The sequence below is a fragment of the Durio zibethinus genome, chromosome 7, assembly GCF_047325235.1.
Source record: "Durio zibethinus cultivar Kanyao isolate XHJ-2024 chromosome 7, ASM4732523v1, whole genome shotgun sequence".
Lineage (NCBI taxonomy): Eukaryota > Viridiplantae > Streptophyta > Magnoliopsida > Malvales > Malvaceae > Durio > Durio zibethinus.
The window spans coordinates 26,676,988-26,700,134 of record NC_143168.1 but is presented as its reverse complement, the minus strand read 5'-3'; the positions used below and the strand labels follow the sequence as shown (position 1 = coordinate 26,700,134).

The following is a 23,147-nucleotide window of genomic DNA, read 5'->3' as shown; positions in this document are numbered from 1 at the left end:
AAAATTTATTTTTATTCAACTATTATAACTTTTAAGTTAAGTTTAGTTATTATAAATAATTTTAATTTAAAATTAATAAATATATCATCATTATAAATTTAAATTTAATATATTTATGAATATTATAATAAATAAAATTCAATTGAAAAATCCCATTGAGATCATTTTCTTTTTTTTTCGAACAAAATTTTTTTTTATTATTATATGTCAAATTATGCTTAATATATTTATTTTGTTACGTGTATATATATATATATATACTTATAATTATAGGTCATTTATATATATGTTGTATCTAAAAATTTTTTAATTATTAATAGTTTTCGTATATTTTAAAAAATAAAAATAATTTATTATAATAAAATATTATTTCATATGAATATTTGAATATATTAATTTTTAGATTTAAAATGATTTTTAAATGAGTTTTTTTTTTTTTTTTAAATCTAAATAACTAAGGGATAAATAACTACAAGACCTACTGGTTTAGCAAAATTAACAAATTTGAGGCGAGATTAATGTACTAGTTTTGAATTATACTGATTAAAAAAAACAAGTAAACTGTAGGAACAGCTTTCCGATACTGCTGCTATGATCGTGTGAATCCGACATTCAAAGCGAATTAGACAGACAGAGAGACACAGAGCCAGGACTTGACATGCAGGAGGAACCGAGTCGTCCGATGATCATAGTAGTGAGAGGAAAACCGAGCTCACGCCCTGGAAGAAGCAAAGTAGCCACCCAACTAGCCAATTACCTGAAGTACCCCCTCTTTGACCAAGATGATCTCGCCCCAGTTCTTCAGGACTCCCTTCCATCCTCTTCTCTCCAACCCCTGCAGTCTGCATCCCAAAACAACCTTAGCGACTCGTCTTTCAAAATTTTGCAACAGATTGCTTCAGTTCAGCTCAGTACTTCGAAGCTCAGGGTTATCATCAACTCGCCCCTCACTAATCACTCCCATCTCGATCAATTGAAGCAGCTGGCAAATTCTCAAGGCGCTGAGTTGATGTTGATTCAGTGTCAACCCCCGGATGAGATCGATGATTATGATGTAGGACAGCGAGGTCGTAAGATCACGGTTGACACCAACGAGTTTCGTGTGGAAGAATTTGTTTCTCAACATCTACGTGTACGTCCTTCTTTACCTCAACCGGTAGCCTTCCAACCAAAGATTGAGAATGTCAATATCCCAAAAGGTAACCTCGTGAAAACTCCATCTCTAAGAACTGCCAAAAGAGTAACAGAAAGAACACATCACCGACACTTGCACGCGTTGATCTATAAGCCAAAGAATGAAGGTGGAGCACTCAACTGCAAATGCTGTCAAAAAGAAATTTCAGGTTCCTTTTATCAATGTCTTGATTGTGATGATAACATCTTTGATAAAGCCTGCGCTGAATTTCCTGATTTAGATCGTGTTCGGCAAAACTGCCCTGATTATCTTAAAGCAAGGGAACCCAAGGAGTATCGATTTTCAGAGAGATATAAGTGCAACATATGTGAAGAAAAGAAAGGCTTCTCCCCGGATTGTCACGATTGCCTCTTTCAAACCAACATGAAAGGTAAATTCCTGCCAATTGTTGTTAACCATGAATCGCACGCACATCCCCTTAATCTTATTATCATGCCTCCTTCTCTTAACTATGAGTTTGGATGTTGTGGCTGCGGTGAATTTGGCAAGTCCATTAGCTACAGATGCTATGATTGCAACTTCAATTTGCACGTCGGTTGCGTTTCATTACCACGCACTGCTTCTAGTAAACACGATAAGCATACTCTTAGACTTACCTACGATGCTGTTGACCATAATTACTGGGACAAAAGTTACTGTGTAGTTTGTAAAAAGGAAAGAAACCCAGAGCAATGGTTTTACTTTTGTCCAATATGCGACACCGTAACTCACATCGGTTGTGCCCGTGCGACGGATTAGTCAATTGCATGATTCATTGCAGTGCAAGGTGGTTTCTAGGATTGCTCTTTCAATCATTTTGGAGCTTGGACCGTGCATGATCATTGCAAATTAGTACTATATGAGTATTTAACTAGCTGATTGCTTAATTTCTTTGTTTTGTGGAATCAAATTCATAGAAGAGCTTTGTATAAAGCCTCTAAGTAATCTCTTTTTAATATTTCTAACGCTTTTCGATTATGAATCATGTGGATTTTTCCATTGATTACCAATTTAAATCCTTGTCATAAAAGTGATAAATTCCATGGCGGAGCCATGTTGAAGACCAAGAGCACCAAGATCTTTTAAATTTTTTTCAGTAACAGTTTGTTCGTGAGATAATATCATACATAAATCATGATAAATGAAGTTTTTTATTATTCATTTTTTATTTTTATTTGTTCACCCATTTAACATTCGTGCTCCATCCATCTCAGTTCCAACCTTTTAATTTTTGAAATATTATTTTTGCTCTTAAATTTTTATTTATTCATAAAAATAAAAAAATAAAAAATTACAATTTATTTTAAAAAAGTTTCATTTTTTTGCTTTACTAACCAAACGAATCCAACAAACTATTTTATATTAAAGCGAATATAATAAGATCTTGATCTGAACCAATCGGATTTTTACCGTCCAAATGGATTTGATTTTCGATTTCCTGGAGCCTTATGTCTAAGGAGATGCTGGCCTCTATGAAAAGGTTGCCTGTACGTGAATAAAAAACTTGCTTTATTCTAAGAACATTGGTTTACTTTATTCTAATAACTTTGGTTTATTTTATTTATAAAATATTATCAATCAATACGTAAATAATAAAAAAATATATTAATTAATAATATTTTTATAAATAAAATAAATAATTAAAATATTTATTTTTTTTACTAAAAATATCATTTATCATTTTAAATATTTATTAATAATAAAATAAAATAAAAAATTTTCATATAAATAAAAAATATTATGATAATTATATAAAAATTAATATATATTAATTCTTTCAAATCAAATAAATGAATTTAAACTAATACAAATATCTAAAATATCATAATTCTCAAAAATAACATGTTTGTTTTAAATTCAAAATTTCGACAACCAAACACGCTCTAAATTTTAATCGATCGAGGTTTTTTAAAATGCTTTACTCTTTTATTTCTTTGTTTTAAAATATCATGATTCCTTACTTTTCAAAGACTTTATTAAAGTTCAGATAAATAAAAAGAAGACCTTGACTTTATGAAAGTCTGTCACACACTTACACTGACACTCAAATCGAGGCTTCTACATGACCACAGCTGTTTAAAATACACATTTTGCCCTTCTCCTATTTACTTTGTTTTTTTTTTATAAAAAATAAAATTATCAATTTAATACTTTACTTTCATTCTTTTTCTCTATTTTAATTTGTTAAATTAACGTTGTTACTGTAAGTTAACTAATTAATACGTATAAAAAAAATTAATCAACATTACATCATTAATTACAATGTTAATATTAAAAAATAATTTCAAAAAGAATTTAAAATAAATCTATAAAAAATCTAAAAATTTAAAATTTTTTTCAAAAATTCTTAAATAATTTAAAAAATTATAATAAATTACAAAAAAATCTAAAATATTATTTAAAATTATAAACAATTAAAAGATTATGAAAAATTAAAAAAAAAATCTAAAAAATTTAACAAAATTCACACTTAAATATGTTGTATTTTGACATAATCGAAGTATACTGCTTTGTACAATTAGAAATGAAACAAAATTAACAACTTTAATATTATCCTACTATATTTTAATAGGTAACATAAATAGTAAAATAATTTATTATATTAAATTTCATAGATGTTTGTGATCAACTCATTATAAATTCACAATGATAATGAGCCATAAAAAATGAGGACCAAAATATTATATTTTGTTTGTTTTGTAAAAATTGGTTTTTAGAAAATATTTTTTGGAAATTGTTTCCATTTTTTTGGAAAAATAGAGATATTCTATTATTTAGATGAGTTAATAAAAAATATTTTTTATTTTTTGTTATTTTCTAAAAAATTTATTTTTAAATAATATTGACATAACTATTTAAATATTAAAATTTATTTTCTATTAAAATATAACTAAATTGCTTATTATATAAAATATTATTATTAAAAGGTTATATTTTAATTATAATATTTAATATTAAAAATATTGTATTAATATTAAACAATTTAAAAAAGTATTTATTATTTATATAAATATTTTAAAATATTTACAATGGTATTTGTATTCTTTAAATATTATTTTATTAATATAATAATATTAAAATTAGTAATATTTATTATTAAAATAGTAAAAATATTTTACTATTAAAATTATTATATTTTAAATTAAAAGTATCTATTATTAAATTATAATAAAAATATCGTTTATTTATAGTTATTATTAAAACAGTAATATAAGGACATTAGTCAATAAAATATAAAAATAATATATTTTAAATCAAAAAAATTAAGTAAAGATTTAAAATATTAATTTTATTAAAATAATAATATTATATTAAATAAATTTAATTATCACAATAATAAAATATATTATTTATAGTACGAAAAATTATTATTAAAATTTTATTAATAGAGGGAGTGATGGTGATAAAAAAGAAAGTGAATTGGATTTTTTTAAATTCTTTAAAAATAATTATTTTAATATAATTAAATGAAAAATTAAAATTAAAATTAAAATATAATACAAGTAATAATAATTTGATAATCTTAAAGTGAATGTAAAGAAAAGAGATAGGGACAGAAAAATAAAAAAAAATAAAATTTTTTCAAAAATTCTTAAATAATTTAAAATTTATAATAAATTACAAAAAATATAAAATATTATTTAAAATTATAAACAATTAAAAGATTATGAAAAATTTTTTGAAAAAATCTAAAACATTTAACAAAATTCATACTCAAATATCCTGTTTTTTGTTATAACTAAAATATATTACTCTGTACAACTAGAATCGAAACAAAATTAACAACATTAATATTATCCTATTATATTTTAATAGGTAACATAAATAATAAAAAAGTTTATTATATTAAATTTCATAAATATATGTGATCAACTCATTATAAATTCATAATGGTAATGAGTCATAAAAAATGAAGACCAAAATATTGTATTTTTTCCTTTACTAACCTAACGAATCCAATAAACTATCTTATATTTAAACCGAATATAATAATAATTTGATCTGAACCAATCCGATATTCCCGTCCAAATGGGTTTGATTTTCGATTTCCTGGAGCCTTCTGTTTAAGGAGATGCTGGCCTTTATGAAAAGGTTGCTGTACGTGAATGAAAAAAATTTCTTTATTCTAAGAACATTGGTTTACTTTATTCTAATAACATTGGTTTGAATTTGTTTCAAAATTAAAAGTGAGGTTTGCTCAACCAATTGATTTATCTTGGCTTGAGCGAATGCATGAGTTTATGTTTGATATATTATTATGCATAAGTTTATATTTACTTTATTAATGAATTTTTTTAACTTGAGTCTAATATTTAGATTAGTTTATATTTAATGTATTATGAGTTTATATATTATGTATTATTAATATATGTTATATATTATTAGTTTATTATATTATAATATTTTATTAAAAATTTAATTTAAAAATTTTAAAAATAAATATATTTAATTTTAAAAATGTAATTAAAATTATTTTTTAATAATATATCATTAAATAGTTTATGATAGTACATAACATTAGCTGTACATTAAATATAAAACCCTTAATATATAATTCACTTTTTTGTAGACTTGGTCCAGTTGACTTGGAAAATGCCAACAATGAATCAATGACTATGGCTTGTACTCCCTGTATGGGGTTTGTAGTTAAAACAGAGCAACTCAAAACTCAAAAGTAAAGCTGTTCCGAACTAACAACACAATTGCAGGTGGGGTTCTCAGAAGCAATATTTCCGATGATTCCTACAGGTAAACTACTATCTGCTTTCTGCTTCTTCTTTTATGTGGATAATAATGCGGCCATGGAGTAGCATGTTTGCCTGTACATATATTTGGTTTCCCTTTCCTTTTTCTGCCCCTTAAAAGTAAAAACTATTGTTAGAAAATTTCATTGCTATGTATTTCCAGTTCCGTTACTACTCAGTTGTTTAAAGAAGTCTGTAATCAGTTAGTATTTTCCATGTCTATAAATTTCAGTTGTTAGTGGGTTAATTTTGATGAAGAAGAGGAAGATGATGGAGGTATTTCCTCCATTTGTAAGGAAGTTATGGAAGGAATGGGAGCTGCGAGCAATGGCAATCGTCAGCCTCCTGGTTCAAATAGTTCTCATCGGCTTGGGGAAGCGTAGAAGACACATTCCTGGTAGATGGATTAGAGCTGTTGTTTGGTCTGCTTACTTGCTGGCTGACTCTGTAGCAACTATTGCCCTTGGTATACTATCAAATGATCTAGGTGATATATTTAATGATGGTGGTAAACTCGAAAGAGATAATGAACTTACTGCCTTATGGGCACCCTTTTTCCTGCTGCATTTGGGTGGCGCTGATACAATCACTGCCTACTCCTTAGAAGACAATGAGTTATATTTAAGGCACCTTTTCGGACTACTCGTCCAGACAATAGTTACATTCTACATTGTCTTATTGGCTTGGACTGGTTCCCGTCTATCATATCTGGATATTCCAATGATTGTGGTTGGCTCCATCAAGTATGGAGAGAGGACATGGGCCCTTTGGAAAGCTAGCAGTGATAAACTTCAAGATTCAATGCTCTCTTCTCCAGACCATGGTCCTAATTATGTGAAGTTGATGGATGAATACAGCTTGAGACACGCTGAGGGGTTTTTTGTACAGATAGAAGAGTGGAAAGACGTTCAGGATGAATCACCTAGAGCTGCAACTGCAGATGACTCTCAAGGAAAAATAATTAACGCATATACAATGTTTCAGACCTTCAAGCGTCTCTTTGCGGATCTCATTTTGAGCTATCCAGAACGGGAAAAAAGCCAATGTTTATTCAACGGTATGACTTCTTCTAAAGTTGCATTTGATGTGATAGCAATTGAACTAGGATTCGTGTATGATCTGCTATACACTAAGGCAACAGTAATTTACACTACTTGGGGTATTGTTCGCCGCATTGTCACTTTCTCTCTCACCTGTATTGTGCTGGTAATTTTCTCTTTTGATGACATGAGGAAGTATAAAATGGTTGACGTTGTTATAACTTTCCTGTTACTTGGAGGAGCTATTTTGCTAGATATTTATGCAGCATTTGTACTAGTTTCCTCAGACCAGACTAAGCGTTGGTTGAGTAACCACAAGCAAACTAGAATTTCAGAAGCCATCAGTCGTATAGAACTGGTTAATCTACCTTGGTGGTCTGGACGTATGGCGCAGTACAATCTACTAAGCCTCTGCCTCAATGAAAAACCTGGCCTTAGACTAATGGAAAAGCACCGTTATATATCTGAAGAAACATTGGAAGAAGGTTTAAAAGAGCTGATTTTTAAACATGTAAAAGGGAAATTTGATCTAATGAAAACAAAGAGAGATCATGCTTATCTTAGTGACTTGTTCAGCCTAAGAGGAAAGAGCTTACTTGAAAAATATAAGCAAAAGATTGACGATAACCTTGAGTGGCATGTACTTGAGTGGAGTGTTGGTCGCGAATTCGACCAAAGCATCCTTGTCTGGCACATTGCTACAGAACTCTGCTGCAGCACAGAGGAAAACGTAGATGATTCAGATGCTAGAAAGCGCATCTCAAGATACATGCTGTATCTCCTGGCTGTCTATCCTACCATGTTACCTATAGTAGGAATTGGGCTTATCATGCTCCGAGACACCCGTGCCGAAGCCGAGAAGTTTTTCGAAGAGCGATTGTCCACTTCTGATGCGGGGGAAAACTTAAGGAAAAATGCTTGTAAGATGTTGCTTCAAGTGGAAACTCATGTCCCTCCTCTCAAAGTGAAAGGGGATAGAAACAAATCTGTTTTGTTTGACGGGTGCAGACTGGCATCAGAATTGAATAAAATAACTGATATGAAGGATAAATGGGAGCTGATGATAGATGTGTGGCTGGAGATGCTAACATTTGCTGCAAATCAGTGTAGAGGGAGAAAGCATGCTCATCAGTTGAGACGAGGTGGAGAGCTCCTAACTCATGTTTGGCTTCTAATGGCACATTTTGGTATGATTGAGCAGTTCCAGATAACTAAAGGCCATGCGAGAGATTTGCTTATTACAAAAAATTAGCAACAGGTCAATCTCTCATTTGATTACTTATTAGTTATTCCCAGTTGGTCCAGTTCAATGTAATTTGCTTGTACTTTTCTTATTACAAGTTGCATCAGTATATGTATTTTGCTCTCTTCACTGGCTTTTTCTTAATCCCCTTGAGCAGGGATAAGATAATGGCCGTTGTTAACTGTCAAGGAAGTTCTTGCTTAATAAGATTCTGTAAGTTTGATTGCAGTGCCAGAAGCTTTGCACATCAATTCCATCACAAGCAGCATTATCAACTTTCTCCATTATTCTAGTTAAGAATCTTAGAAGGAAGCACGAGAATGAGACATGTAGAAAAACTGCTGTAGCTTAAGCCAGTAATTATCTTAGTTTTATCCATTTTGTTCCCATTTTTTGGCAAACAAACTGAGTTTTGGTCATTGGACAAGAACAGGAACATTGTCCAGGAAACTGTTACTTTCTTTTAGCAAGGCCAAGGATTGGTCAAGGTTAGGAATGAAATGGCTGCAAATTGCAAAATTGAATAATATGAGCCCAATTCCATTAGGTTGGACTCATCAGCTTCAAACCCAAGCCATTTAGGGCTAGGACCCTTTTTTTGGGCTATCCAAAACTGTAATTAATTATTACTTTACTTGGTCTTTGATTTTTTTTTTCTTTTAATAATACTTATTACAATTTTGGCTTTGATAATTCAACTTCAAAATATTAGGACATGGAAATGTTAGGATTTGAGTGTTAAATGAAAATTAAGCTTTATTCTTAAGAAAAATGAAATTGCGCTTGTTACTAGTGTTGAAAAAATCAAACTGAATTGGTGGGGACCGATTGAATAAGAAACTTATGATTTGTTCGATCGGATAAAGTTAATTAAACCAGCCAATTGTTGAATCAATTTGGGATTGAACCAGTTTTTATGGCTTTTTATTGTTTATTATGTAAAAAAAATATATACAAATAATGAAACTTAAACCTTTAATTTTTTACTATTTCATTAATGAATAAGTGGTTAAATTAAATGCATGTCCGGTTAAATTAATTATTTACTGTATTTATATTAATATTAAAATCATTTTTCAAAGAAAAAATCTTCGTTTAATTAGATTTGGGGTTTATAATTGAACTGACTAATGGAACTAAGAGTCCATCGACTCAATATATCACTCAAAAACACATGATCTCAAATCTTTTTTTTTAATTGTATAAATATGAAAAATCATAGCTCTGATCATAATGATAATTTAACCAAAGCAAGTATTCAACTCAATAAAGCCAAGTTCATTTGATAATTAGGTGCAACAAAGTAAAAGATAATTATTTTTATGAAATGATGAATCAAATTTAATTATAAAGTTTTTTGTAGTGCCAGTTTAGTGTGACTTTAACATCCATGCATGGAATCCAAGTGCTACTCCAACTAAGAAGGAATCTATCCATGATGGAGAAAGAGGATTGTTTATAGATTCTGATTCGGATTTCCAACAAGATTCTTTCTAGTGCTTCTCCCATTTTTGTTTCATTTCTTACATCATCATCTTGTCCCTTTGTTTTTACTTGCGGTTTCTTCTTGTTAAAGCTCCCAAACTGCAATAATAATTTGATTTCCTAAGTTGGATTTTAGTTGACATTATTGAAATTGAAAGGCAAAGAAAACTCAAACATGGAAAAAAAAAAAGAAAAGGGCTAGCTCCTCCCATTTGAATTGTGGGTTTAGCATCACTTTATTCCATCAACTTGTTCGAGTAGGTCTCCTTGAGTCTTGACCATGCATCTAGGTCCCTTGAAGAACAAATTCGAGAATAAGGCCTTCCCACTGCACTTTATCATTTATTAAAACGAGTTATCTAACTTGACCATTCGAGTTTGTGTTTGAATTATTATCAATATATTGCTTGATCATAAACAATGATTAAGGAGTCTGTTCATCATTAAAAGAGAATATTGATTTGAGATCATCATTCGATAAATTACTATTAGAGAACTTATGGGGATTGAAAATTGTAAAAAACCTTTGTGGCAGAACCTTGATTTCTTGTCACCCCTTAACTAGGTTTTTACAGCAAATTAGGATATTAACATCTAAAATTCTTTGATAGGGCGGATCCATGTTCAAAAGTAAGGCATTTTCAAAGATTATAAAACGAAAAAAAATGAAAATTTTTTTTTTCTTGAACACGTCTAAAATTGTTCTGTGGATACCTTCTTTGTCAGCAAAATTGATAAAATCTATCAATAATTTTATCTATATTATTAGTAAAGATGGCCAGAAATAATTCTGAATCCACTGCTGTTCTATCCATGTAAGTGTAAATATATGGGCAGTACAAAATTCGCCCATAAGCGCAGGAAGGTTGAGTGGATGATAGGTAAGACTTAGTGGGGGAGCACTTTCTATGTTCCTTTTATCTCTTTCAAAGGAAACAACAATATTTCTCTGAATTGGTTTAATGTAGTGGAGTCCATCCCTTTTGACCCTCGATCTTCATTGGTTCAATATTCTTCTTTTTTTTTCTCAATGAGAGAAGAACAAAAAGTAGAGAGAAGTCACAAATTAGCTTTGGAGTACATAGTTTTATTCTAGAGAACATGTTGTGGATGATCAACTTTGAGTAGTTAAAGGAAAAAAGGAAAGAAGACTGGCCAATCTAGGCTAACATATAACATGACATTGTATCTAATATAGTCTTGTCAAAGTCAAGATGAAAGGTTATAGTGGTAAAGGTATAACTTTAATTAAGGTGGAATTCATGGTGTAAAAGCTTAATTTTTTTTTCAATGATTGATCAATCAAAAGATTTGTGAACATTATCGGTGAAATTTGAGGAATGAAATTAACGTTTTTAAATTTTATTGAGGGATAAGCTAAAATTTTATTTATCAATATTATTTGTTTATTAAACAAATATTGGGAGCATATAAACCTGAAATTTCAATGATGTTGCTTATAATTTGAATAGTTGGCAATTATGGTCTTTAAAGCAAGTGAATTAACTCTACATATCAAGCCATAAATAGAAGGGAAATTAGGTACTTTTTGAATATTCCCCAAAATTTCATCACAAACAGTCATCAGCAAATATTCCAATCTTTCATACTATTTACATACTTGAGCTTAATTATATATGCAATTTTAGGTAAAGAATATTGAAAATATGTAAGTCTACACCTTATCCAAGTCATTTCCTTTTTATCAAGATAAAATTTTGTATGTCCTCACTTTTACTAGTTCCAAATATGAAAATTGGGATATTGGCAATAGTGTGCATAAGCTAGCTACATGGCTAGAATCACAAATTATATCATGATTGCAAGGAAAATCGGATCAAAATCTAGAGGTTTATATATCATCGTCAGAGGTGACAAAAACTTATACCGAAAAATTTATTCGATTGATTTGAACCTAAACCTGACTTTAATTTTTTTTTAAAAATCAATAATCTAAAACCATGATCAACTGCCTTAATGTAAAGTCACCCTTCAATTTTTCATGGTCTTTGAAACGTTTATTAGTTATGCTTTCTTTTCTTCTCGAAACAATATTTGATTAGATTAATAAAATCGGATTTGATTATAATTTTTATAAATTAAATTAATATAGATCATGAAAAGTTATATTTGCTCATAAAAGGATAAAGAAAAATGGCCGTTTAATCAAGAAAAGCTATATTTAATCATTGATGAAATGTTCCAATATCAGAACTCTCCTGCAAGGTGATACAATTATAGAATGTAAAAATGAGGAAGACACTGAACTATGAATTCTTCTATGCATATTATATTACAAAGAACTTTGATGTCAGTTTCACTAACTCTTTGAAACCTTTACACCATCCTAGTGGCATGCAGGAGCCATAGCCATGGACTAATGGTTCCTCATTTCAAAGGCAAACTCTTTGATCACTATTTTGTCATGATCCAAAACTCTTTTAACTCAATGCTTTTTCCTTTTCTTTTGATTGATGTCCACTCTCAGTTCAGTCCTTTTTGCTAACGATCAGATCAAGAAAGCAAAGATTTTAAAACCTGAAACCATGCCACTACATATACCCCACTAAGGCCTACCTCCAAAGCAAATCTGAAAACTGCAAATGAAAGTTCATGTCAAGTAATGTGTTGAAAAACATTGCATTTCTCTAATTCCCAGAAATTATTAACATGCAAACGGAGTTCGCGTTGGATTCACGTACTTGAAAAACACTTTTGTGTATCCACTTCAGATTATTCTCCTTTTTGTACCCTGTAAGAAAATATTTCTTTTATTTTCTTTCAAATCACTTGATTGAATGCGAGCTTTGTAATGAAGATCGTTTTGTCTGGTGTAAGGAAAGCATCATATTCTTTTTGATAACATGTTGAACTATTGATTGATGGGCACATATATCCAATTGTCTTCAGGATTTATAGTTGTGCAAACCAGAATTTTGGTTATGATAAGTTGTATTGGCGGATTCTTGATAGGAATATGATTCTGATTCTGTATTTGGTTATTTATTCTTGGATTCGGAGTTAAACTCAGGCTTCATTTTCACTCCTTTGTTTTGAAGCTGATATCAAATTTCAAGAACTGAATTTCAGTAACTCAGGTGAGAGTTCTAATAGCTTTTGATCATTTTTTAATCTTCTCTTTATTATATCTTATGTTCTGAAATATGGGCATTTTAATCATTGATGCTACCTTAAGGAAGTGTAGTTTTTTTTTTTTTTTTGGCAATTTCAAGTTTTTTTTTTCTCTTTTGGGGCACTTTACCATATATAGCAATGGACTTACAGTAATGGCTGGGGCCAGATCCCAGGAGAATTGGGTTTTTTTAAGGACAAAATCCCATTTTCAAGCCCCATTAGTCTTATAATACTATCAGATGAAACAGTAGAAAAAGAATTGTTAGTACGATGTAAATCCTATGAATTTGTTAACTATTTTTATTAATTCCTGAAAATTCTGAAGATATTTCCTTTCCCATTACTTTGAAAAGGAAAAAAGGAAGCGAAAGTCCAAACCAAAAGGGTCCCTAAATTCAAAAGGTTAAAATTGCAAACATGTCACTGCATTAGGTTTAGGTACCCTTTTACAAGTTTTCTCCTCGTCAAAATGCATAGTTTCTTTATGAGGAAATCTACATTTTTTAAGTTATCTTTTCCTGTCATACATTTTTTTTAAGGTTTGTTGACCATAGGATATTTTTCTTTGATTTTAGTCACATGGATGTGTTAGTCTTTAATCCACTTAATCACATTTTAAAAATTAAGATAAAATTCAGAGTTTAAATCAATTATAATTCATTCCTTTATCTTCTTATTGCAATTTTTTTATATAAAAACTTAAGAACTGAGGATATATGTGACATAGCTGAATCATGTGCAGAAGCAAATTCTTGGAAATATTTATATTTGTTCATCTAAAACATTTTCCTGTTAAAGATATTTGTTTCTTCATCGATATCCATCCTAGCTAGCTAACTGGTGGCCAACCTGAAATGACCAGACTTGTACTCCATTTCTAGCCTTTAGTCAAGCTTTAAGGAAACTTTCCTTATTTGCTTCTTGATCTTATCTTATTACCAATTTTCCCACATGATTGTACTCAGTACATAGACACAGATAAGATCTCCAGCTACCCTATCATGCCTCACCCCTACTTCAAAATATTTGTATAATCAATGTCCATGCCATTCTGAATATTTTGCCTAGTTAAGTCTTAGGATTACATGTCTTGGTTCATGAATCTTAGTTTTTTTTGTCTTTTATTGTAATTTTGTACTACATGAATTTTCATTATTCATGAAATGAGAGTTGATATGAAATTGAAATTACAAAGGTAGGGCCCTTGTTTTTATTATTATTATTATTTTTTTTGAGAATGTTAGGTTAAATGCTGTTTTGGTTCATGAATCTTAATTTTTTTTATTTTTTATTGTAATTTTGTACTACATAAATTTTCATTATTCATGAAATAAGAGTTGATATGAAATTGAAATTACAAAGGTTGGGGCCCTTGTTTTTATTGATTTTTTTTTTTACCCCAAATGGGAGAATGCTAGGCTAAATGCAATTACAACCTGACTTCAAAGTTTTGCAATGTTGGTTTAGTTTATCCAAAAGAGGATAGAACAGTGAAATGGTCAACTTCTTGGAAGCTGGGTTTGATTTGGATAAGTTGGTGTGGTGAAGGCTAAACCAATTTTATGCTATTAATAAACATGAAGACAAATAAAAATGATCAAATTCTTGAATTTGTCAGCTTAAAACTTGGTGATGTATGACAATGGCGCAATTTATGAACTACTCAAATTGAAAAAATCAGGTGTTTATTAATATTTTTTCAAGCGACAAAAGATTTTTAGGTTTTGTCTACTATATTTTTTTCTTGAATCAGTTCAAACAAGTTTATTTACATTAAATCTATTAAATTCATAAAAAAATTTCCTTCCTGCAATTCTTAATAAATTTGAACACAAGCAATAACGAGAGGAACTAATAAAGAATTTTCCTGACGCAATATAAAATATCATGTCGGCATGAAGCTAGAGATTTAGTATAAATGCAGAGCATATCCAGCAGACTCTTAAGATCAATTTGCATTTTAATAATGAAAGTTAAATAATGAAAGTTAGGCAGCAAATCTTGCATGTAATAATCACCTATAAAATGCTGATGTAGTATGAAAAGTATAGAGGTCTAATCTGTTTTCCTAATGTCATGACCATAGCCTTTTAAAATTGAACAAACGTGGTTATTTTTCATTTATATTAATATTAGATGGCATTGACTTCATTTATGCTGCACATGAACCACATTTTAAGTTTTGCGCATGTTTTTCCACAAGAGAAATGGTTTAAATTGTTTCAACTTCTTCATCTAGGATCAGTAAGCAAGAAAACATTAATCTTCTGATTTCTGAGTCTTTTGTTTCATTCTTTTTCTCAACAGAAAGTGCTAACTGCTCAGAACAACCATGAATGCACTAGTAGCAACCAACAGAAACTTTAAACTGGCAGCCCGGCTTCTTGGTTTGGACTCCAAGCTTGAAAAGAGTTTGCTCATTCCTTTCAGGGAAATCAAGGTGATTAAATTTCTCTTTGCTCAATGAACAAAAATTTCTCTTGTTCAATGGCCAAAAAATGTATCTATGAAGGGTCAAGATGACTTAGAGATAATGTTCCAATAATATTCAACTACTCATTTAACTGGTGATGCTGGATCTCTGGCAGATTTTCTCTTTTTTCTACTATGCTACTCTAATTGATTTTGAACATATCTTGCAGGTTGAATGCACCATACCTAAAGATGATGGCACTTTGGCATCTTTTGTTGGGTTCAGGGTTCAGCATGACAATGCAAGAGGCCCCATGAAAGGAGGAATCAGATATCACCCAGAGGTTGTTTACATTCTTCTGTTTGAAATCTTCTGAAATATGATAATAGCAGAAAGTTATTCTCCTGCTAGAAGTTGCTTCCTAACTTTTTCTACCAACAAATGAACTTCAAAATTAGCATGCCTTAGAGGATTATGATGAACCTGTGAATTATCTAGGTTGACCCTGATGAAGTGAATGCTTTAGCACAACTAATGACGTGGAAGACTGCAGTTGCCAATATCCCATATGGTGGAGCTAAAGGTGGGATAGGATGTGATCCAGGAAAGTTAAGCATATCTGAGCTAGAACGGCTTACTCGAGTTTTCACCCAGAAGTTACATGACCTGATTGGAATTCACACAGATGTTCCAGCACCTGACATGGGAACAGGTCCACAGGTATAATTAATATTTCTCAAATATCTCAAATCTACCCATTTTCCTTCCCTGCTGCCACTTGCAGATGGACTAGTTGGTTCTAGTGTTTGAAAAGTGAACTTTGAAATTGATAATGGTATTTTCTGTTGGTCAAACAGACAATGGCATGGATACTAGATGAGTACTCCAAATTCCATGGCTATTCACCTGCTGTAGTGACTGGAAAACCAACCGTGAGTATATCTAAAGAGAAAGAGAGCATTCAACTTCACATTGTATTATTATTCTTAACCTTTTTCCTTTAGGATCTTGGAGGATCACTTGGCAGAGATGCAGCTACTGGCAGAGGAGTGCTCTTTGCCACAGAGGCCCTTCTCAAAGAGCATGGAAAGACCATCTCTGGACAAAAATTTGTAATACAGGTGTACCTTGGATGCCAGACAAAATTAGATTTTGATACAAATACACTTAATAAAATGGTATTTTTTTTCCCCTTAAAAACACCAGTTCTCAAACTGATGAATGTAAATTTCATTTCAGGGTTTTGGAAATGTTGGTTCCTGGGCTGCTCAACTCATCCATGAAAAGGGTGGGAAGGTTGTTGCTGTAAGTGATATCACAGGAGCCATAAAGAACAGCAAAGGAATTGATATTCCCAGCCTACTCAAGCATGCCAAAGAAAACAAGGGTGTCAAAGGATTCCATGGTGGGGACTCTATAGATCCCAAGTCAATTCTGGTTGAAGACTGTGACATACTCATACCAGCAGCACTTGGCGGCGTCATCAACAGGTTTCTTTTTCTGCAACAAGAACTTTGTGTTAATACAACCCAGCCATATAAACTTCTTTCTATGTTAATGATTTCTTTTCTTTTTTCTGTTTCATTGCTGCAAATGAGTTTGATTGAAACTAAATGTCGTCCTTTGATCTTAATCAAGGGAAAATGCAAATGATATTAAAGCCAAGTTCATTATTGAAGCTGCTAACCATCCAACTGATCCAGAGGCTGATGAGGTTAGTGCTTTTCTGAAGTTTGCAATTAGCCAGTTACAATCAATTAAAAGATGGGCAAATAATTCATTTCATTGTCTTCTTCACTTGCAGATCTTGTCAAAGAAAGGGGTGGTCATCCTTCCAGACATATATGCCAACTCAGGAGGAGTAACTGTTAGTTACTTTGAGTGGGTGCAGGTATCATATTTGATCCTCTTCTGCTTATATTACCGGCTAAAAATTCGTCAAAAATTAGTCCAGTTATTCGTCATTTATAGTTTGAATTTATATATATAGATGTTATTAGTCATTTTTCCATTGCAGAACATTCAAGGCTTCATGTGGGATGAGGAGAAGGTGAACGATGAACTAAAGACATACATGACCAAAGGATTTAAAGATGTGAAAGAGATGTGCAAAACCCACAACTGTGACCTTCGAATGGGAGCCTTTACCCTTGGAGTTAACCGTGTTGCACGGGCTACTGTTCTGAGGGGTTGGGAAGCATAAGATGCTATGCTGATTTGAATAAAGCTGGAGGCTTCTATTAGCCCCCTGATTCTTGTCCACTATTGTGGTAAATCCTTATTGATGTGAGGAGCTTCGAAAGAGGCCATTTTAATTTGTTGCCTTAATGAGAAATTCTGCCTTGAGCTCTACTTATGAATACCTGTTTGGTTTCCCCAGAAAACGTTTCATCACTTATATATGATTCTGATCAGGTTTATGCCTAACGCACAACCTAATAATAGTGGTCTTGAATTCACAGCAGAACGAATCTAGGTTAAACATGCTAAATGCAATCCGCATGAACTGACCAGCCCTGATTACAACAATGAACGAATCGAAGCACTGTACAATTTCAAGCAGTGCAACAGATTACAACCATGTCAGACCTACAACGATCTAGCATGGATCGTATTCGAAATTTATAGTAACCAAATCCAGGTATTGCACTTTGGATAAACAAAAACGTGAAATAAATGTATCTCCAATGAACACAAACAGAGTCACAATTAAAGTTCGGCATCAAGTTTTCAAAGTTGTACGCCCATGACATCCGAAAGGGGTAGCAGAAAAGGGCATTGGTAATGTTACAAAATGCTATTACTCTAAAATCTCCCTCTGCCTCTAAATCCGCCACCACGGCCACCACCCCTAGGACCACCTCTGCCACCTCTTGGGGCACCCCTTCCACGAAATCCACCACCTCCACGGCCACCACCTCTACTGCCACCTCTGCCTCCTCCACGACCACCTCTTGCACCAGCTGCTGCCTGTCCCCTACCACATTACACAATATGATATTAGACTTTTTCTGAATCATAGGGGAAATTCAAACCAAACACACAGAATGCATGGAAACTCGTAAATAGTGCATAACGATAAATGAACCAAATGCTTGAGCTAAACATCAGGGGGGAAAAGCTAGCAATTGACAACAAGCCAAATATGTAACTTCAGCAAACCACCAATAATACATCAAAACTTACGATAAGGACAAAATTTGTAAATTTAATCAAAGCATATAAGATATTAGAGCCCATCATATCAAAACAACTCCAGGACAAAATCATCAATCCTACAAATCAAATCAAAGCACTTTTGGAACAGAGAGTAAGCATGGCAAACATACTTTGGTTGTGAAAGAAATCTTGCAAGAGGCAAAAGTTTGGCCGGGTCGATATAGAACTTATCACCCGGCGCATACGAGGTCGCCACAATACCTTCCAACATTTTGATTGAAAAATACTGCAACAAGCAGAAAAGTAATTAAGTGAACACACTTAAAAGTCCAAACTTTGACAGAAAATGCTTCAAACTGGCAATAGAACTCACAGACTCATTGATGGGACCGAAGATTTCATCAACTTTCCCAATCTGGGTCTTGTTCTGCAGATAGATATTAGCATTAAAGAAAGGTATTTTCTCATTGGTCAGCTTTGTCACTGCATCACCCTCACATGCATGAAGAAATGCAGATACCTCTGCATAAATAACAAAACAAAGAAAGTCAAGTTAATATTTTTATTAATAAAAAAATCAGAATATAAGGTAAATAAAATAATTTCATATTGGCATTTTTCTTTAACTACACTCTAGCTTAATTAAAGACCTGAAAAATAAAGAGATAATGCAGGAAAAAATAATTATTAAACAAAAAAAAAGAAGAGAAAACCCATAATGAAAAATGATTTTTTTAGCATTTCTGTGCATCAAAATCGCTTCTTTTATAATTAACTTCCATTTTCTCAGCATCCAATCAGAAATAAAATATAGAGATAATGCAAAAAAATAGAGAAATTCACATAAATAAATAAACAAAAAGTTTCTACTTACTCATCATTGCATTCAAATGGTTTCTTTTATAATTTCTTTCACTTTCTTAGCATCCAAACAAGAAAAAAATGGTACCAAAAAGACAAAAAAAAAAAATACTAACCCACTACTTCAGCAGGAGGCCCTTCATCACGATCACGGAATCCACCTCCACCACGTCCACCACCTCGACCAAAGCCTCCTCGGCCACCTCCTCGCCCACGGCCACCGTCCCTGCCACCCCTGAAACCCCCGCCGCCTCTCGGTGGTCGCATGTTTTTTTTTCCTTGTCGCTGCTTTACTTCTATGAGCCGAGGCTGTCAAGGGTTTTTCAACAAGCGAAATACAGTAAGTAGGGTTTTGTAGTTTCCTTGGATTTAGTTTCTGTTAGTTCAGAGAAGAGTGGGCCTTTAGGCCCATTATAATCTAGGATTGGACAACACAAAAGCCCATATATTGGGTTTCTCAGCTCAAAGACCTTCTCATTTGGGCAAAGTAAATGCTACTATTTTAAGTTTGGGTTGGGCCGTACTATCTTTTACCAAATATTTTACCTTACAATCACCTCAAAATATAGAATTAATTTTAAATATATTTTTAAGATTAAATATATTTTTTTAAAATTTTAAAATTAATTAATTTATGAATTATTCTTATATGATATACTACAAATTTATTATATTTTTAATCAAATTTATTAATTTTAAATTTGTAATTATATTTTTGTATAAAATTAATAAAATATTATTATTTTATAAAATATTATTTTAATTTTATTATTTTTATTGTGTAATTATTATAATATAATTATTTGATATTTTTATATAAAATAATATTCTATTTTTATTAATATCAAATATAATAATTTTTAAAAATTTAAGAATTAATTATAGTAATCAAATAAAATAATTTTGAATAAAAAATAATAAAATTATCATATAATAAAATTATTTGGATGATTAAATTACAATGAAATTATCATAAAATAAAATTATTTGGATGATTAAATTACAATAGTGATGTTCAAAATGACATTGGGTCAATCAAACATAGGTAAAAATCCAACTTTATTTAGAACCTCAAATAACATTAACAAAGAACAAAGAGAGAACAAAGCTGATGGCAAAACCACTGCCAACTCGGAACCCTGAACTCCGAAAAGACCCGGTAACGAACCGATGGGTCATATTCTCTCCGGCCCGAGCAAAACGCCCTTCAGATTTCAAATCCAAATCCCCAGAAAATCCTAACCTTAATTCTTCCTCATGCCCATTTTGCATTGGCAATGAGCACGAGTGCGCACCTGAGATATTTCGGGTCCCGCCCGAACCGAATTGGAAACTCAGAGTCATCGAGAACTTGTATCCTGCTTTGAGCAGGAATCTCGAGTACCCAATTGGCCAAAATGACGATTCGGTTAGCGAATTGGGCGGGTGGGATCGGGTCGTACCCGGGTTCGGGTTTCACGATGTGGTGATTGAAACTCCGGTTCACTCGGTTCAGTTGTCGGATTTGGATCCAAGGGAGATTGGTGACGTTTTGATTGCTTATAAGAGGAGGATTGAGCAGATTAAAGGGTTTGATTCAATCAAATATGTTCAGGTAAGGGAAAAACGGTTTTTTTTAATGGGAAATGTGTCAAAAGCATTTGTTTGATATGAATTTCTTTTTTTTTTTTAATTTTTATGTGTGAATATGAATTTGTTTGGAAAAGAGGACTGTTGGGTTGTTTGAAGATCAGGGCATTGGATTAGTTTTGATTTGAACTATCTGAAAAGAGTAGAGCTTTTCTTGTTATTTTGATGATTGAATGTGCTCTAAATTTTATCTCAAATGATGGATTTTTTATGATACGATTATAGAGGCCCTTAATTTTCATTCATTTCTTGAGGTTCCAATTTTTGAGAGCTAATTGGGTTCTTTTCCGTCGTATGTTTTCTTTCTAACATGACAATGTCTAAGATAATGTTTTTATCAAGGCATCCCATTTCTCCCTTCCTCTGTCCTTGTATTTGTGTTAGTTTGGCATGCCTGTAGGTTGTTAGTGGAACTTCATTTGACTTTGGTTTAATGCTTTTCTTAGGTGTTCAAGAACCATGGAGCTTCAGCTGGGGCTTCATTGAGTCACTCTCACAGTCAGATGCTATCTCTTCCAATTGTTCCTCCCAGTGTTTCTGCTCGACTTGACAGTATGAAGGAGTATTTTAATCAGACAGGGAAATGTAGTCTCTGTGAGGTCCAATCAAAGGACCTCTTGATTAATGAAACCACCAGTTTCATTTCAATTGTTCCATTTGCTGCTTCATTTCCTTTTGAGATATGGATAATTCCCCGAGATCACTCTTCTCGTTTTGATGAATTGGACAATGAAAGTGTAATTTCTAATGCTTCATGGTTCTATTCTTTTATGATATCACCTTTTTTTTTTCTTGTATCACACTGCATCATAAGTTTCACTTAGCTTGTTTGATTTGGTACTTATGGCGGAGATAATAGTCCTAGAAAATTTCTTGTATGAACTCTCACCGTCACTCTTTCAGAATGAAAATAAAAACACAAGAAAGAAGGCATTAAACATCAAATTGTTGGAAACTTTGCGTGTTTCTATAAGTTATTGACTTATTGGTAAAAGAAGTTCCTTTGGAGCATAATGCTAGTGTTATTTCTTTAGTATTTAGTGAACCCAAGATGGCCTTTTTAGTTTGTTTGCTTTGGTATGTTAGCAATACTAGTTTCATGATGCCAGTTTGGCCTTTAAACCTGCATAAGGATATTGGGGATCTTTAAGGAGATATACCAATTTCATGGGAATGCAAAACTATTATGACTATATTTTTCCATAATACTTGTAGTCTATATTTTTCCATAATACTTGTAGTCTTGTACAAGATGATATGAAACAAGCAATACAAAATTTGAATGAGGGTAAAAGAATTCAGTTTTTAGGGAAATTCTAATAAAAAGCACCCATAATGAGTTACGAAAATTGATTTTCTTTGGACTTTCCCCGTATCAGCTAAAATGCATTTCATATTGTAGAGATGATGTTGAATACTAGAGCAGGGTTACTTTAATTCATCAGATGGGGTAGTTGAAAGAATTTCAAAGAAAAAAAAGATTTCTGCTTCTTTATGCAATAAAATATGTTTGTTCATAACCAAAATAATAAACAGATTAGCATTGCATTCTAATTTCCAGGTATTTCTGTACCTTTGCACAGTTGAGGAACTTATACTTCGTTTGATTCACACATATGCAGGCAGTTGATCTTGGTGGCTTGCTAAAACTCATCCTTAGAAAGATGTCTTTGCAGTTGAATAACCCTCCATTCAATTTCATGATTCATACTTCTCCGCTTCAGGTTACTGATTCTGAGTTACCTTATAGTCACTGGTTTTTACAGATAGTTCCTCAGTTAACTGGTGTAGGAGGTTTTGAACTCGGATCTGGATGTTACATAAACCCCATTTTTCCAGATGATGCTGCTAAAGTTTTGAGGGAAGTTAATGTTCCGACATCAGGATAAAGCCGATTAACATCATACTAGTAACATAAAAATCGTATTTGAATAAGAAAAATCAACATTTTACAGAGGAAATCTCTTGCGAATCTATTTGAGCCAGCATTAGATTTTTCTCTTCTGATTTATTTCTTTGTATTCAAGAGAAGATGGGACACTGGACATTGCACATGGGAAGTTTCCCATATGTTTGCATATATGTAACTCTTTGATTCAGCCTAAATGCATGGAACTGTTCAATGATGTAATTATGTAGAGATGTATAGTAAAACTTTGATTTCTTATTTTCTGATTAAGGCCTAGGCTTAATCTGAAACCAAACCCATTAGACTAAATCAAAAGTGCACCATGTTTCAAAGGGTCCCAACTCTGAAGGCCAC

General features: G+C 31.9%; 5 protein-coding genes across 10 annotated transcripts; 4 read left to right on the top strand and 1 right to left on the bottom strand.

Moving 5' to 3' along the window:
• The first annotated feature begins 483 nt into the window (after positions 1-483).
• LOC111277910 (uncharacterized) lies at positions 484-2,342 on the top strand. Of its 3 annotated transcripts, none has more exons than XM_089764392.1 (2): positions 484-1,565; positions 1,685-1,822. In XM_089764392.1, exons 1-2 carry the CDS (start codon positions 659-661, stop codon positions 1,690-1,692), a joined length of 915 nt encoding a protein of 304 aa, XP_089620518.1. In that variant the 5' UTR covers positions 484-658; the 3' UTR covers positions 1,693-1,822. The 3 variants fall into 3 exon arrangements, with proteins under 3 accessions (XP_089620518.1, XP_089620517.1, XP_089620516.1); XM_089764391.1 differs by having other exon boundaries at positions 490-1,301; positions 1,416-2,342; XM_089764390.1 differs by having other exon boundaries at positions 490-1,343; positions 1,416-2,342.
• A 3,415-nt stretch (positions 2,343-5,757) lies between these two features.
• Positions 5,758-8,649, top strand: LOC111277602 (uncharacterized). Its single transcript, XM_089764389.1, has 2 exons — positions 5,758-5,923; positions 6,152-8,649. The coding sequence occupies exons 1-2, from the start codon at positions 5,911-5,913 to the stop codon at positions 8,209-8,211; spliced, it is 2,073 nt and encodes a 690-aa protein (XP_089620515.1). The 5' UTR covers positions 5,758-5,910; the 3' UTR covers positions 8,212-8,649.
• A 4,011-nt stretch (positions 8,650-12,660) lies between these two features.
• Positions 12,661-17,593, top strand: LOC111277247 (glutamate dehydrogenase 1). 4 transcript variants are annotated; one of them, XM_022863555.2, is made up of 10 exons: positions 12,661-12,785; positions 15,130-15,262; positions 15,465-15,578; positions 15,734-15,955; positions 16,093-16,167; positions 16,240-16,356; positions 16,475-16,725; positions 16,874-16,949; positions 17,040-17,126; positions 17,253-17,593. In XM_022863555.2, the coding sequence occupies exons 2-10, from the start codon at positions 15,155-15,157 to the stop codon at positions 17,436-17,438; spliced, it is 1,236 nt and encodes a 411-aa protein (XP_022719290.2). In that variant the 5' UTR covers positions 12,661-12,785; positions 15,130-15,154; the 3' UTR covers positions 17,439-17,593. The 4 variants fall into 4 exon arrangements, with proteins under 4 accessions (XP_022719290.2, XP_089620193.1, XP_022719288.2 ...); XM_089764067.1 differs by lacking the exon at positions 12,661-12,785 and adding an exon at positions 14,773-14,875; XM_022863553.2 differs by lacking the exon at positions 12,661-12,785 and adding an exon at positions 14,893-15,032.
• A 298-nt stretch (positions 17,594-17,891) lies between these two features.
• LOC111277249 (putative H/ACA ribonucleoprotein complex subunit 1-like protein 1) lies at positions 17,892-19,597 on the bottom strand. The gene is made up of 4 exons (XM_022863558.2): positions 19,372-19,597; positions 18,768-18,916; positions 18,565-18,680; positions 17,892-18,212 (listed from the first exon to the last, which is right to left on the bottom strand). The coding sequence occupies exons 1-4, from the start codon at positions 19,520-19,522 to the stop codon at positions 18,041-18,043; spliced, it is 588 nt and encodes a 195-aa protein (XP_022719293.2). The 5' UTR covers positions 19,523-19,597; the 3' UTR covers positions 17,892-18,040.
• A 708-nt stretch (positions 19,598-20,305) lies between these two features.
• Positions 20,306-23,051, top strand: LOC111277248 (ADP-glucose phosphorylase-like). The gene is made up of 3 exons (XM_022863556.2): positions 20,306-20,849; positions 21,331-21,621; positions 22,507-23,051. Exons 1-3 carry the CDS (start codon positions 20,367-20,369, stop codon positions 22,771-22,773), a joined length of 1,041 nt encoding a protein of 346 aa, XP_022719291.2. The 5' UTR covers positions 20,306-20,366; the 3' UTR covers positions 22,774-23,051.
• The last annotated feature ends 96 nt before the right edge of the window (positions 23,052-23,147 follow it).